Here is a 17,598-nt window from a genome sequence, read left to right on the forward strand (position 1 = left end):
CTGTGCTAAACCTGGTTCATTTCTGTGTTTGTCATTTCCTCTTACCTCACCGTCATTATTTGTGGGGGGCTTCTATCCAGCTTTGGGGTCCCCTTCTCTGGAGGCAAGAAAGGTCTTTGTTTTCCTCTACTAGGGGTAGCTAGATTCTCCGGCTGGCGCGTGTCATCTAGAATCAACGTAGGAATGATCCCCGGCTACTTCTAGTGTTGGCGTTAGGAGTAGATATATGGTCAACCCAGTTACCACTGCCCTATGAGCTGGATTTTTGTATTGGGGTCATAACACTTATATCCCCAGAAGCATTTCCTGAAGCAGTTTTCAAGGTCTTTTCCCACGCTATTTTGAAGCTTTTGACGTCACAGTATCAAGTATGTAGCGGATGCCATGAGGAAGACACTTCAAGGAACTGACTTGGCACTTCTTTTTCAAGGCGAGGTTTAAAAAAAAAAAAAAAAAGCTTCAAAAAACTTGTCGTAAAAAAACAGCAACAGAATAGGAAGAGTATTCAAGGAGCATTTGAAGCTGTTTTGGGGACAATGTTTCAGGGGATCTGTTTTAAAAAAAAACAATAAAAACTGTGTGTGTACCGAGCATTTCTTCATGTGAAAGAAACCTACTGAAAGTTGAAAAAAGTTCACAAAATACTGCAGGCAGAACGACACATGCATGCTGAACCCCAGAATTATAATGCATGGTAACTAGGGTTGAGCGAAACGGATCGTTCATTTTCAAAAGTCGCCGACTTTTGGCAAAGTCGGGTTTCGTGATTTCCGCAGTCAAACACAACATATGCTTTGCACGGAGGGGGGGGGGGGGAGAGAGAGAGAGAGAGAGAGAGAGAGATTAAGTAAATGTAAAAAAAATCCACATTGATTTGCATTGGGTTTCGTGTTCCAGTCCGGAACCCGACTTTACAGTAGAATCGGCCGATTTCACACGATCCGACTTTCGAGAAGGTCGGGTTTCACAAAACCCAACTCGATCCTAAAAAAGCAAAAGTCGCTCAACCCTAATGGTAACCAAAGAAAAGCTGCGCAATCCCGCAAACCCATGCAAATTTCCATTCCATTCCCATTTCACAGATGTGAGTACTTTTTTAGGTTCAAGAAAAAACTAGGCTATTGACCCAATAATGTTTGTAGTAGGCAGGTTAGAGTTTCTACTAAGGTCACCAGGTTCCCGAGGAATGATTCACATATTGACCAATCTAACTAGATTTAACTAGAATTACATAGTTGGAATTAACTAATCGTCGATATATTATCTCATTTTTAACATTTACGTAATAACAAAGCATTTCAAAAGTTCAAGGGGCAGGGAGAACTTGTCCTCGATAGTTTTGCGTTTGCTTTCTGTTGGTGCTGATGATGGTACTTACTGCCAGGAAAATATGTTTACATCAGGCTCCTGAAATGAGCTCAGAGCTCTTAATGTGGCCATCATTTTGTCCATCTCTGATCCTTCTTCTACCCAACCAGGTCTCTCTCTAGCCTCAGAGCTTTAGCCGCATGACTTCAAGCCCAGTTATACTGAACACATTAGCCGTTTTTGCGCCTGTCGAATGCTTGTCATAGCCATTACTTACGTACGTAGACAGGAACCAAATTATCATATTTGACTGTCACAAAGTACGTAGGCCTTCACATGAGGACCGCGGCTGAAGGGAACACTATTTGTAGGCCCCTATCTAGATCATGATGCTAATAAGGTGAGTTAAACATGTCACTGCTGCTACAAAGCATTACAGCATTAGCAGTGATAACGTGAATCATGGAGGCGACATTGTCACTTTTAACATGGCAGTAACCCCTACATGACGTAAACATGCTTGCTCATGCAGAAAATTGCTGGGATTACAGGTGCAGAAATCGTCAGTGCATTGTAACAGTGTGCAGAGGGCATGTGTCACAGCAAGGCAAACCATGTGTCACCTCTAGGAACTCCTGGCTCTCCGATGGGACTTGGAGCTTAAACCTTCGCACAAGGTACGGTCTTTTCTGATGATAAAAAGCAGTACTGCACCTCCCCTCACGCCACTCCACTTGCAGAGCCTCCACTGGATGGGAACACGCAGGAATTAGTGAGGACAAGCACATATAACAACAACCATGGGGCAGAGAGAAGCCCCCCAACCACAGAACCTGGTGCTGGTGGTACTGGCATGCAGTGGTAGGCGGTTATGTGTAGTGAATGGCGGGTACACTATTGACAGGTAGCAAAGCAGGGTCTTTTTCAGAAGACAGAGAGATATTAAATAGAACAGATAGAAGGGTTAAAGGACATACAGGCACAGGTTGTGTCAGACATGTATACAGTCATTCTAGAAAATTTCATCAACTGGCTGTTCCTTGGGAATGATCGTAAGGAATGTCCAGTGGATAATCTCCAAGCCGGTTCTTGGGTAGTCAGACAGAAGGGTATAGTTGTAATCCAGCAGGAACAAAGTTAAAAACGTTAATTACAACCTCATTACCAGAGGTAGAAAGTAAGTCACTGGGAACATGTCCTGCGCGTTTCAAATCTGCCAGGGTTCTTAGTCATAGCCAACCATTATTAAGGACCCTGATAGCTTCAAGACGCGCAGGACATGTTTCCAGTGACTGCGGCTTCCTACCTATGTGTTAATGAAGCTGTGATAAAGCAGAATTACACCGTTTTTCCTGTGGGTTCTGGATCACATTCTGTCCGACTAACTTATGTAGCTAGAGAGCCTGGCGAAATATACAGCAAGAGATGGATGACTGAGATGCCTCCTTGTCTAATGCCGCTGTTACTGAACTCCTCAGTGGGGTTCATAGTGAATATTTGGATTTGACAAGATGCAACTTTTGAAAAATGTGGTTAATATGAAATGAAGACAGAGAAATGAAATTGCAGATGCACAAAGTTAAAGGGATATTCCCATCTTTCAAGATCCTATCCCAATATGTAGTAGGTATAATAATAATAAGATTAGCAAATACCTACAATTAGAAATGTAGTATAATTCTGATTCGCTGTCGCTTACCTCGTGCAGGACATTGCAGTAGCCTAGGTATCCATGGATATGACCACTAGTAACTCACTGTCACTATATGAGTGGTTGTAACCATGGTTACCTTAGCTACTGCAATGCCCTGTACATGAGGTAAGTGACATAGCTAATCAGGAGAACTATAGTACATTTCTAATTGGAAGTATTTGCTAATATTATTATTACACCTACTACATATTGGGAAAGGACCTTGGAGATGGGAATACCCCTTTAATGCAATATAAACTCTTGGCAGCAACTGTAAAGTGCAATTGAGTACCATTAGACAACAGCGTAAGATGTGCTTGTAATATCAACTACTTTAAGAACTGTAAAACTTATAACCATAACACAAAGCGAGTAATGGGGCAATCAGTACAGCCTCTTCTTGGCTGAAGGAGAAAAAAATAACAACTACTGCAAAAGAAAATCAACCAAACTAAATCCCTTCAATTTTCTCTAAAATGAGGTCTACAAAGACCCTTCCTGACTGTACACATGAGAATTATCTTCACAATTTTTTTTATTATTCTCTTTAAATACTTGAAAATAAGCCAAGTAACACGCCAATGAACGATTTTCTGAACAGTAAATTGCTATTTTGTTGGCCACACTGTCTACTTCTAATAGAAATGTGCTAACATGGCAATATTTGATGTCTGCTGACGAGACAAGACGGCAATGAACAAATACTCAACTCTGCAATGTCCTATGCAAAGTCAACACCAAAACTACGGAGGACGGCGTGTGCATGAAGAAGGAAAAGGGGTTGTAAACATAAAAGGGCAAAACCTATAAATGCATATAAAGGGTGCAAAACAAAACAGTGTCCAGTCCTAAATGACCCAATCCCACAATCTCTAGGTGCCAAGCAACAGACAGCTGCATGAAACCAAGCCCCTGTCTCTCGAAAAACCTGGTGATGAGGCCAGTCCACGTCATAAATTAACCCTTTTCTACTTACCGACGCTCTCAGTACTTTCATGTCGCTCGGAGCAGGTCGGCTTACCTTCTGACAGGATTACATGGTCCGGTAGGTGGGTATATTACACCAGACCAGTCTCGATACATTTGAAGACACACATTTTCTGCATTAATTTGCTACACTGCATTTTTTTCTGTTATAAAGTAGATTTTTATCTTTCATGCTCCGATGCCTTGAAGCTCACTTTCACATCACTCCAATAATTAAAAATAAAAAACAAAATACACATTTCCCCAGGTACTTCTTCAGTTTTGAGCTTTTCTAATTACTGCTAAATAAACACCTTTTCAGATTTGGATCAAGGTTTGGAGAAAATCATTACCTGACTGTAAAACGTCTTTGCCTAGCTACTTCCATAATGCCACCCAGCCTTACATGAGTGCATGTTTTATGCTGTGTTACTTTAAGGTGCTGGTATTTTATCTCATTTTTATCAGATTTTTCTTTTTCTCTATGATGTTGTCAGGTCTTTTCAGTGGATATTGTAAGCTTGGATTTCAGGTCAAGGACTGCTCAGGTATGTCCCTAAACCTTTCACAAAACAGGTTGCTATGCCTCGCACAATGAGGCATAAATGCACACCTTACACTACGGCACAGCGGGAGATAACTATAGCAGCTGCTGCAGAACCACGCCATTTATAAACCGGTCACCATGATGTGGTTTCCATAGAAGCAGTTCCAAGAGCATAATTAATTGATCTACAATCTCAGCTACTATTGTTTACCGTGACTGCCAACCTTTATAGATGCCATTAAATGATATAATTGTTTTAGGCTACTTTCACACACAGCATATTTGCTGCGTATTTTTACGCGCGCGTATTTTGCTGCTGCTTTACCTGCGTTTTTTTACGCAGGCAAAAAACGCAGCTGCTTTCACACACAGCGTTTTTTGCTGCGTTTTTTGCAGCTGCGTTTTTTTCAGCATTGTGTACTGAAAATAAAGTTTGTTTGAAAAAAAAAAAAAGGGGAAAAAAAAAAGAGTCATTGAGGTCATTTCCTGTCTTTATGACTCAGAATACAATACACACTGGAGTTAACATCATGTCGATTCTGCCAGCTGCAATGGCCTTGAGCCAAAGACGCCTCAGCAAGCGGAACAGACATCAGCTGGGGTTTACTAACCCCACTGTCACTAACCCCAGGTTACTAGGGCAGGCGTCAGTCAGACGCCCCCCCTCGTAACCCTGTACGGTAAGGGTATGTTCACACGATCCTGATTTCAATCCTTTTTTTTCAGGACAAAAACCGCAGCTCTTGGCAGAAAACGCAGGTGCGTTTTTGATGCGGTTTTTAGTGCGGTTTTTTATGCAGTTTTCTCTGCAGATTGTCTGTGTTTGACACAAATAAAGCTTTAACTGCAGTGGGGGAAAAAAAAAAAAGAAATGATGTCATTTCCTTGTCCAACCCTTTTCTTCTTCCATCCTCCATTTTGGGACTAAACACCAAAATGAGTGGACGTGTTTTGAATGACAGCGCTCCGCAGAGTGCTGAGCGTAGGCCAGATCACAGCCCGCGGATCCAGCTCTATCCAGCTATTTAAGTCTACGTTCACATTTGCGGTCTGCGCCGCAGCGTCGGGCGCCGCATGCGTCATGCGCCCCTATATTTAACATGGGGGCGCATGGACATGCGTCGCACTTGCGTTTTGCGCCGGCCGCATGCGTCACTGCAGCGCACGCATCCGGCCGCAGAGGACGCAGCAAGTTGCATTTTTGCTGCGTCCAAAATCAATCAAAAAAAGGACGCATGCGGCGCACAACGCAAATGTGAACATAGCCTAAGTGCCACGTATTTAAGTGCCACGTATTTCAGTGCCACGTATTTCAGTGCCACGTATTTCAGTGCCACGTATTTCAGTGCCACGTGCCACGTATTTCAGTGCCACGTGCCACGTATTTCAGTGCCACGTATTTCAGTGCCACGTGCCACGTATTTAAGTGCCACGTGCCACATATTTAAGTGCCACGTATCACGTATTTCAGTGCCACGTATTTCAGTGCCACGTATCAAAGTGCCACGTATCAAAGTGCCACGTGCCACGTATCAAAGTGCCACGTGCCACATATTTCAGTGCCACGTATCAAAGTGCCACGTGCCACGTATCAAAGTGCCACGTGCCACATATTTCAGTGCCACATATTTCAGTGCCACGTGCCACGTATCAAAGTGCCACGTATCAAAGTGACTGAGCGCCGGCCCTAAAGTGAAAGTGAAAGCAGAGCGGTGACGTCACCGCTGTGCTGTTAAGGCCGGAGCTCAGTCAGTGTCAGGAAGCAGAGGCTGGGGGACGCGCAGGTGAGCATGTACTGTTTGTTTTTTTTACTTTTACGCTGGTAACCAGGGTAAACATCGGGTTACTAAGCGCGGCCCTGCGCTTAGTAACCCGATGTTTACTCTGGTTACCCGGGGGCCTCGGCATCCTTGGTCGCTGGAGAGCGGTCTGTGTGACAGCTCTCCAGCGATCAAACCCCTCTGTACAAAGACGCCGACACCCAGGACAAAGGCGCTGTGTGTGCACGTTAATATGGGGCCCTAGGGGGATACGCAGACACGCCGCTGCGTAAAGAATTGAGGCTGGGGTCACACATGCGAGTTTTACGGACGTAAGAGCGCAGAAACTACGTCCGTAAAACTCGCATTACATACGGCACAATTATTCTCAATGGGGCTGCTCCTATTAGCCGTATATTACGGTTCAGTATTAGGCCGGCGTCACACTCGGCGTAAGACAATACGGTCCGTATTTTACGGCCGTAATACGGCCGAAATACGGTGAAATGTTCCCAAAATAGTGATCCGTAGGCAGGGTGTGTCAGCGTATTTTGCGCATGGCATCCTCCGTATGTAATCCGTATGGCATCCGTACTGCGATATTTTCTCGCAGGCTTGCAAAACCGACATCTAATGGATTTATGTGCTCAAATGTTCATTAAAACATATATACAGTATATATATATATATATATGTCATTGAGACACATATATATATATTCTGTATTTAGATTTCATTCAGCGCGATATCTGTGAACAGCCGCTAATTCAATTGCCGGCTTTTCATTTCTCCTGCACAAACCCGACAGGATATGAGACATGGTTTACATATAGTAAACCATCTCATATCCCCTTTTTTTTTGCATATTCCACACTACTAATGTTAGTAGTGTGTATGTGCAAAATTTCAGCGCTGTAGCTGCTAAAATAAAGGGTTAAATGGCGGAAAAAATTGGCGTGGGCTCCCGCGCAATTTTCTCCGCCAGAGTGGTAAAGCCAGTGACTGAGGGCAGATATTAATAGCCAGGAGAGGGTCCATGGTTATTGGCCCCCCCGTGGCTAAAAACATCTGCCCCCAGCCACCCCAGAAAAGGCACATCTGGAAGATGCGCCTATTCTGGCACTTGGCCACTCTCTTCCCACTCCCTGTAGTGGTGGGATATGGGGTAATGAAGGGTTAATGCCACCTTGCTATTGGAAGGTGACATTAAGCCAGATTAATAATGGAGAGGCGTCAATTATGACACCTATCCATTATTAATCCAATTGTAGGAAAGGGTTAAAAAACACACACACACATGATTGAAAAGTATTTTAATGAAATAAACACAGCGGTTGTTGTAATAATTTATTGTTCTCTCAAATCCATTTGCAGTCCCTCGCTTGGCAACATAATAAACGCACAAGATACATACCTTCTGATGTACTGTCAGGTCCAACGATGTAATCCATCTGAAGGGGTTAACTAATATTACAAGCAGGAGCCCTGCTATAATGCAGCTGTGCTCCGTGCTTGTAATTCCCCTGCGAATGAATGAAATGTAGGTCATTGACCTACATTTCCTTCAGTCGCGGTGATGCGCCCCCTGGTGGATGTCCTCATATGACCTGGAGCGTGGGAAAAAGTTCCCAGGCTGCAGTTCATGAGAACATCCACCAGAGGGCGCCTCACCGCGAATGAATGAAATGTAGGTCAATGACCTACATTTCATTCATTCGCAGGGGAATTACAAGCACGGAGCACAGCTGCATTATAGCAGGGCTCCTGCTTGTAATATTAGTTAACCCCTTCAGATGGATTACATCGTTGGACCTGACAGTACATCAGAAGGTATGTATCTTGTGCGTTTATTATGTTGCCAAGCGAGGGACTGCAAATGGATTTGAGAGAACAATAAATTATTACAACAACCGCTGTGTTTATTTCATTAAAATACTTTTCAATCATGTGTGTGTGTTTTTTTTAACCCTTTCCTACAATTGGATTAATAATGGATAGGTGTCATAATTGACGCCTCTCCATCATTAATCTGGCTTAATGTCACCTTCCAATAGCAAGGTGGCATTAACCCTTCATTACCCCATATCCCACCGCTACAGGGAGTGGGAAGAGAGTGGCCAAGTGCCAGAATAGGCGCATCTTCCAGATGTGCCTTTTCTGGGGTGGCTGGGGGCAGATGTTTTTAGCCACGGGGGGGCCAATAACCATGGACCCTCTCCTGGCTATTAATATCTACCCTCAGTCACTGGCTTTACCGCTCTGGCGGAGAAAATTGCGCGGGAGCCCACGCCAATTTTTTCCGCCATTTAACCCTTTATTTCAGCAGCTACAGCGCTGAAATTTTGCACATACACACTACTAACATTAGTAGTGTGGAATATGCAAAAAAAAAGGGGGATATGAGATGGTTTACTGTATGTAAACCATGTCTCATATCCTGTCGGGTTTGTGCAGGAGAAATGAAAAGCCGGCAATTGAATTACCGACTTTTCACTAACACCGCTGCGTATTTCTCGCAAGTCACACTGCTGGTCCGTGTGGAATCCGTATTTTTCTCGCCCCCATAGACTTTCATTGGCGATTTTTTTTGCGCAGTACGCTGACAAACGCAGCATGCTGCGATTTTGTACGGCCGTAGAAAGCCGTATAATACTGAACCGTAATATACGGCTAATAGGAGCAGCCCCATTGAGAATAATTGTGCCGTATGTTATGCGAGTTTTACGGACGTAGTTTCTGCGCTCTTACGTCCGTAAAACTCGCCAGTGTGACGCCGGCCTTATACGGCTTTCTACGGCCGTACAAAATCGCAGCATGCTGCGTTTGTCAGCGTACTGCGCAAATAATACGCCAATGAAAGTCTATGGGGGCGCGAAAAATACGGATTCCACACGGACCTGCAGTGTGACTTGCGAGAAATACGCAGCGCTGTTAGTGAAAAGTCGGTAATTCAATTGCCGGCTTTTCATTTCTCCTGCACAAACCCGACAGGATATGAGACATGGTTTTCATACAGTAAACCATCTCATATCCCCTTTTTTGTTGCATATTCCACACTACTAATGTTAGTAGTGTGTATGTGCAAAATTTCAGCGCTGTAGCTGCTGAAATAAAGGGTTAAATGGCGGAAAAAATTGGCGTGGGCTCCCGCGCAATTTTCTCCGCCAGAGTGGTAAAGCCAGTGACTGAGGGCAGATATTAATAGCCAGGAGAGGGTCCATGGTTATTGGCCCCCCCGTGGCTAAAAACATCTGCCCCCAGCCACCCCAGAAAAGGCACATCTGGAAGATGCGCCAATTCTGGCACTTGGCCACTCTCTTCCCACTCCCTGTAGCGGTGGGATATGGGGTAATGAAGGGTTAATGCCACCTTGCTATTGTAAGGTGACATTAAGCCAGATTAATAATGGAGAGGCGTCAATTATGACACCTATCCATTATTAATCCAATTGTAGGAAAGGGTTAAAAAACACACACACACATGATTACAAAGTAGTTTAATGAAATAAACACAGCGGTTGTTGTAATAATTTATTGTTCTCCCATTCCATTTCCAGGACCTCGCTTGGCAACATAATAAACGCACAAGATACATACCTTCTGCTGTCAGATCTCGTCCCACGAAGTAATCCATCTGAAGGGGTTAACTAATATTACAGGCAGGAGCCCTGCAAATGCGGCTGTGCTCCCTGCCTGTAATCCCCGGGGAATGAATGAAATGTAGGTCATTGACCTACATTTCCTTCAGTCGCGGTGATGCGCCCCTGCTGGATGTTCTCATGAACTGCAGCCTGGGAACTTTTTCCCACGCTCCAGGTCATATGAGGACATCCACCAGGGGGCGCATCACCGCGACTGAAGGAAATGTAGGTCAATGACCTACATTTCATTCATTCCCCGGGGATTACAAGCACGGAGCACAGCTGCATTTGCAGGGCTCCTGCCTGTAATATTAGTTAACCCCTTCAGATGGATTACTTCGTGGGACGAGATCTGACAGCAGAAGGTATGTATCTTGTGCGTTTATTATGTTGCCAAGCGAGGTCCTGGAAATGGAATGGGAGAACAATAAATTATTACAACAACCGCTGTGTTTATTTCATTAAACTACTTTGTAATCATGTGTGTGTGTGTTTTTTAACCCTTTCCTACAATTGGATTAATAATGGATAGGTGTCATAATTGACGCCTCTCCATTATTAATCTGGCTTAATGTCACCTTACAATAGCAAGGTGGCATTAACCCTTCATTACCCCATATCCCACCGCTACAGGGAGTGGGAAGAGAGTGGCCAAGTGCCAGAATTGGCGCATCTTCCAGATGTGCCTTTTCTGGGGTGGCTGGGGGCAGATGTTTTTAGCCACGGGGGGGCCAATAACCATGGACCCTCTCCTGGCTATTAATATCTGCCCTCAGTCACTGGCTTTACCACTCTGGCGGAGAAAATTGCGCGGGAGCCCACGCCAATTTTTTCCGCCATTTAACCCTTTATTTCAGCAGCTACAGCGCTGAAATTTTGCACATACACACTACTAACATTAGTAATGTGGAATATGCAAAAAAAAAGGGGATATGAGATGGTTTACTGTATGTAAACCATGTCTCATATCCTGTCGGGTTTGTGCAGGAGAAATGAAAAGCCGGCAATTGAATTAGCGGCTGTTCACAGATATCGCGCTGAATGAAATCTAAATACAGAATATATATATATGTGTCTCAATGACATATATATATATATATATATACTGTATATATGTTTTCCCTAACATTTGAGCACATAAATCCATTAGATGTCGGTTTTGCAAGCCTGCGCGAAAATCTCGCAGTACGGATGCCATACGGATTACATACGGAGGATGCCATGCGCAAAATACGCTGAAACACCCTGACTACGGATCAATATTTTGGGGACATTTCTCCGTATTACGGCCGTAGTACGGACGTATAATACGTGGCGTATTTTCTTACGCCATGTGTGACCCCAGCCTGACATGTCAATTCTTTTTACGCCGGCGTGTTTGCAGACAAAAGCGCCGCGTTTTTTTGCGGTGTGTCTGAACGGCAAAGTGAATTTCTCATTCACTTTGCCGGCAGACGAAAATGACATTGCGCATTTTTGAAAAGCGCCCGCAAAATAGCGCTCAAAAATGCGCTATGTCTGAAAGTAGCCTTAAAGCGGATTTGTCAGCTCAGTAGGCCGCCCCTTACATAGGGCAGCATGTCCTGCTGACAGATCTGCTTTAACAGCCTGACAATATACAGCTAGGAAATGAGTTAGCTTTTAATTATCATCATGAAATAATATCATTTTCCATATTTTATACCCATCTGAACAACTAGGACAAATAAGTCTAAGATCACTAAGCATGGCCTCTAGCATTCATATCCAGGTTTAGAAAACAAAAATGAACTTTTTATTCTATTATTTAATGTTAAGGTGAATCTGCCAGTAGGGTCAAGCTGTCTATATGGGCCTGTATGTCATAGGAAGCCGAATAAAATGATATATTGATATTTACAATCCGATGGGCCTGACATTGATCTGCATGAGAATCTGCGTCCAGAGATTATGTTACATGAAGGGGGGGGAGTTACCACTGTGAGACGTGTATGTAACAGAAAACAGTAGAACTGAATTTTATCTCCTTACAAACACATTATTTGCAGCTCTGAGCTCTGCTGTACTGTAACAATATTCCAACCCTGTCTGCCTGTGAGATGGAAGCTGAGAGGAACCTGCAGATGTGTCTGCATCTGAAAAACATTTCTAGAATTCGCCCTTTTCTTACTTTCGACTCTGCAAAAACTCTTACTGTTTCTCTTATTCATTCCCGTCTGGACTATTGTAACTCTCTACTAATCGGCCTCCCTCTTACCAAACTATCCCCCCTCCAATCTGTCCTGAATGCTGCTGCCAGGATCATATTCCTCACCAACCGTTACACCGATGCCTCTACCTTGTGCCAGTCATTACACTGGCTACCCATCCACTCCAGAATCCAGTACAAAACTACTACCCTCATCCACAAAGCACTCCATCGCTCAGCACCACCCTACATCTCCTCTCTGGTCTCAGTCTACCACCCTACCCGTGCCCTCCGCTCCGCTAATGACCTCCGGTTAGTATCCTCAATAATCAGAACCTCCCACTCCCGTCTCCAAGACTTTACACGTGCTGCGCCGATTCTTTGGAATGCACTACCTAGGTTAATACGATTAATCCCCAATCTCCACAGTTTTAAGCGTGCCCTAAAAACGCATTTGTTCAGACTGGCCTACCGCCTCAACGCATTAACCTAACTATCCCTGTGTGGCCTATTAAAAATAGAAAAAAAACAAAACACATAATCAGGTTCCTCGCATCGTGTTCTCATACACTTTATGCAGTTAATAGCACTCTGTGTCTGTACAGCTACATACTTAGGCAGTTAACTGGTTCATGTAGCTTTACATGAACACCCGAGCCTTACACTATGGCTGGTCCAAATAACTAAAGCAATTGTTACCATCCACCTCTCGTGTCTCCCCTTTTCCTCATAGTTTGTAAGCTTGCGAGCAGGGCCCTCATTCCTCCTGGTATCTATTTTGAACTGTGATTTCTGTTATGCTGTAATGTCTATTGTCTGTACAAGTCCCCTCTATAAGTTGTAAAGTGCTGCGGAATATGTTGGCGCTATATAAATAAAAATTATTATTATTATATTATTATGTGTCAGCTATAGTCACACGCAGCTCTGCAGTGAGATCAGGGGAGCTGACAGCGGCCATCACACATCAGACTGGTAACCATCACACATCACACTGGTAACTGCCCTTCATATAAAATAAGCTCTGGAGGCAGAATCTTATGCAGATCAGTGTCCTGAACAGCTCAATTACATATTAAAAAAACATGGATTTCTCTGGAATAAGACTTTGGATTGCAGATATAAATATATCATTTTATTCAGCTTCCTATGGCCTACATGCCCATATAGATGGCTTAGGAAGGTTGATTCTGACAGATTTCCTTTATTCAATGTTTCGTGTACATTTATTGTGAAACTGAGTTGTTCAAAAGTTGAGTTTTTACTTAAAGAGGATCTATTACCAGATTTCACAATATAAATGCCATACATTATTTAACCCCTTAACGACCGCCGATACGCCTTTTAACGGCGGCCGCTAAGGGTACTTAAACCACAGCGCCGTTAATTAACGGCGCTGTGGAAAAAGTGAATAGCGCCCCCCAGAGTCGGATTTTCTCTGGGGTCTCGGTTGCCGAGGGTAGCCGAGACTCCAGAGAACATGATTCGGGGGTTTTTTACCGACCCCCGAGTTGCGATCGCCGGTAATTAACCGTTTACCGGCGGTCGCAACAAAAAAAAACAAAACGCGATTTGCCATTTAATTTCTCTGTCCTCCGATGTGATCGCACATCGGAGGACAGAGAAATAGTGTCCCCGATGGCCCCCAATACTCAACTATCTCCCCCGGTGCTCCTCGTGGCTCCCGATGGGCGCCGCCATCTTTTTTCCGGGAAAAAATGGCGGGCGCATGCGCAGTGCGCCCGCCACCCGGAAGATCTTTGGGGTCTCGGCTGCCGGGGGTAGCCGAGACCCCAAAGAACATGATCGGGGTCGGTTTTTACCGACCCCTGTTTTGCGATCGCCGGTAATTAACTCTTTACCGGCGACCGCAAAAAAAAACAAACAAAAAAAAAAGCGATCTGTAATTCTCTGTCCTCTGATGTGATCGCACATCAGAGGACAGAGAAATAGGGGGATTCGGGGACCCTATCATACTCACCCGGTGTCCCCGGGTCCTCCTGCGTCTCCTCTTGCCGGCCGGCTTCTTCCTCTGCAAAGAAAATGGAGGGCGCATGCGCAGTGCGCCTGCCATCTGCTGCCATCTGCCGGCCGGCAGGAGAGACGAGTTGGGGCTAAAATTAGGGTTAGGGCTAGGGTTAGGGCTAGGGTTAGGGCTAGGGTTAGGCTACTTTCACACTAGCATTTTTTGGCTTCCGTCGCAATGCGTCTTGGAGAAAAAAACGCATCCTGCAAAAGTGCTTGCAGGATGCGTTTTTTTTCTCCATTGACTTGCATTAGCGACACATTGCGACGGATTGCCACACGGATGCGTCGTGCTTTGGCGGACCGTCGGCACAAAAAAAATGCTACATGTAACTTTTTTTGTGCGACGTGTCCGCCATTTCCGACCGCGCATGCGCGGCCGGAACTCCGCCCCCGCCTCCCCGCACCTCACAATGGGGCAGCGGTTGCGTTGAAAAAACAGCATCCTCTGCACCCGTTGTGCGGCGCTTACGCTAGCGTCGGTACGTCGGCCCGACACACTGCGATGGGCCGAGTACGACGCTAGTGTGAAAGTAGCCTTAGGCTTCTTTCACACTTGCGTCGGTACGGGGCGGTCGCAATGCGTCAGCCCGACGTACCGACGCGCGTTGTGAAAATTGTGCACAACGTGGGCAGTGGATGCAGTTTTTCAACGCATCCGCTGCCCAGTCTATGTCTTGGGGAGGAGGGGGCAGAGTTACGGCCACGCATGCGCGGAAATGGCGGACGCGACGTACAAAAAAAAGGTTACATTGAACTTTTTTTGTGACGACGGTCCGCCAAAACACAACGGATCCAGTGCACGATGGACGCGACGTGTGGCCATCCGTCGGTAATACAAGTCTATGGGCAAAAAAGGCATCCTGTGGGCACATTTGCAGGATCCGTTTTTTGTCCAAAACGACGGATTGTGACGGATGCCACACGACGCAAGTGTGAATGTAGCCTTAGGGTTAGGGTTGGGGCTAAAGTTAGGGCTAGGGTTAGGGTTAAATTTAGGGTTAGGATTGGGGCTAAAGTTAGGGTTAGGGCTAGGGTTGGGGCTAAAATTAGGGTTAGGGTTTGGATTAGGGTTGGTATTAGGGTTACGTTTGGGATTAGGGTTGGGATTAGGGTTAGGGTTGGGATTAGGGTTGGGATTAGGGGTGTATTGGGATTAGGGTTAGGTTTGAGGTTAGGGTTGAGATTAGGGTTAGGGGTGTGTTGGATTTAGGGTTTTGATTAGGGTTATGGTTAGAGTTGAGATTAGGGCTGTTTTGGGGTTAGGGTTGTGATTATCGTTAGGGTTGTGATTAGGATTATGGATCGGGTTGAGATTAGGGTTAGGGGTGTGTTGGAGTTAGGGTTGGAGTTAGAATTGGGGGGTTTCCACTGTTTAGGTACATCAGGGGATCTCCAAACACGACAGACAATTTTGCGCTAAAAAAGTCAAATGGTGCTTCCTCCCTTCTGAGCTCTGCCGTGCGCCCAAACAGTGGTTTACCCCCACATATTGGGCATCAGCGTACTCGGGATAAATTGGACAACAACTTTTGGGGTCCAATTTCTCCTGTTACCCTTGTGAAAATAAAAACTTGGGGGCTAAAAATCTTTTTTGTGGGAAAAAAAATATTTTTTTATTTTCACTACTCTGCATTATAAACTTCTGTGAAGCACTTGAGCATTCAAAGTTCTCATCACATATCTAGATAAGTTCCTTAGGGGGTCTATTTTCCAAAATGGGGTCACTTGTTGGGGGTTTCTACTGTTTAGGTACATTAGGGGTCTGCAAACGCAACATAACGCCAGCAGACAATTCTATCAAAGTCTGCATTCCAAAACGGCGCTCCTTCCCTTCCGAGGTCAGCCATGCGCCCAAACAGTGGTTTACCCCCACATATGGGGTACCAGCATACTCAGGACAAATTGGACAACAACTTTTGGGGTCCAATTTCTCTTGTTACCCTTGTGAAAATAAAAACTTGGGGGCTAAAAAATCTTTTTTGTTAAAAAAAAAAAATATTTTTTATTTTCACGACTCTGCATTATAAACTTCAAAGTTCTCACTACACATCTAGATAAGTTCCATGGGGGGTCTAGTTTCCAAAATGGGGTCACTTTTGGGGGGTTTCTACTGTTTAGGCACATCAGGGGCTCTCCAAACGCGACAATTTTGCATTGAAAAGTCAAATGGCGCTCCTTTGCTTCCGAGCTCAGCCATGCGCCCAAACAGTGGTTTACCCCCACATATGGGGTATCGACGTACTCAGGAGAAATTGCACAACAACTTTTGTGGTCTAATTTCTCCTGTTACCCTTGTGAAAATAAAAATTTGGGGGCAAAAAGATCATTTTTGTAGAAAAAATGCGATATTTTATTTTCACGGCTCTACGTTATAAACTTCTGTGAAGCACTTGGGGGTTCAAAGTGCTCACCACACATCTAGATAAGTTCCTTAAGGGGTCTAGTTTCCAAAATGGTATCACTTGTGGGGGGTTTCCACTGTTTAGGCACATCAGGGGCTCTCCAAACGCGACATGGCATCCGATCTCAATTCCAGCCAATTCTGCATTGAAAAAGTCAAACGGTGCTCCTTCACTTCCAAGCTCTGCGGTGCGCCCAAACAGTGGTTTACCCCCACATATGGGGTATCGACGTACTCAGGAGAAATTGCACAACAACTTTTGTGGTCTAATTTCTCCTGTTACCCTTGTGAAAATAAGAATTTGTGGGCGAAAAAATAATTTTTGTGAAAACAAATGCGATTTTTTATTTTCACGGCTCTACGTTATAAACTTCTGTGAAGCACTTGGGGGTTCAAAGTGCTCACCACACATCTAGATAAGTTCCTTAAGGGGTCTAGTTTCCAAAATGGTGTCACTTGTGGGGGGTTTCCACTGTTTAGGCACATTAGGGGCTCTCCAAACGCGACATGGCGTCCGATCTCAATTCCAGCCAATTCTGCATTGAAACAGTCAAACGGCGCTCCTTCACTTCCAAGCTCTGCGGTGCGCCCAAACAGTGGTTTACCTCCACATATGGGGTATCGGCGTACTCAGGAGAAATTGCACAACAAAATTTGTGGTTAAATTTCTGTTTTTACACTTGTGAAAATTAAAAAAAATGGTTCTGAATTAAAATGTTTGCAAAAAAAAGTTAAATGTTCATTTTTTTCTTCCACATTGTTTCAGTTCCTGTGAAGTATGTAAAGGGTTAATAAACTTCTTGAATGTGGTTTTGAGCAGCTTGAGGGGTGCAGTTTTTAGAATGGTGTCACACTTGTTTATTTTCTATCATATAGACCCCTCAAAATGACTTCAAAGGTGATGTGGTCCCTAAAAAAAACATGGTGTTGTAAAAATGAGAAATTGCTGGTCAACTTTTAACCCTTATAACTCCCTAACAAAAAAAAAATTTGGTTCCAAAATTGTGCTGATGTAAAGTGGACATGTGGGAAATGTTATTTATTAACTATTTTTCGTGACATATCTCTGTGGTTTAAGGGCATAAAAA

General features: G+C 44.4%; 1 protein-coding gene across 1 annotated transcript in view; it reads right to left on the reverse strand.

The window, feature by feature from the left end:
* The window catches only part of FAM131A (family with sequence similarity 131 member A), an 83,848-nt gene that overhangs the window by 21,962 nt on the left and 44,288 nt on the right, over positions 1–17,598 (reverse strand). The window contains exon 2 of the mRNA XM_077290109.1: positions 1,932–2,056. Coding sequence (XP_077146224.1) covers positions 1,932–2,056 — 125 coding nt within the window. The remainder of the gene's footprint in view (positions 1–1,931; positions 2,057–17,598) is intronic.

This window comes from Ranitomeya variabilis, chromosome 2 (genome assembly GCF_051348905.1).
Source record: "Ranitomeya variabilis isolate aRanVar5 chromosome 2, aRanVar5.hap1, whole genome shotgun sequence".
Lineage (NCBI taxonomy): Eukaryota > Metazoa > Chordata > Amphibia > Anura > Dendrobatidae > Ranitomeya > Ranitomeya variabilis.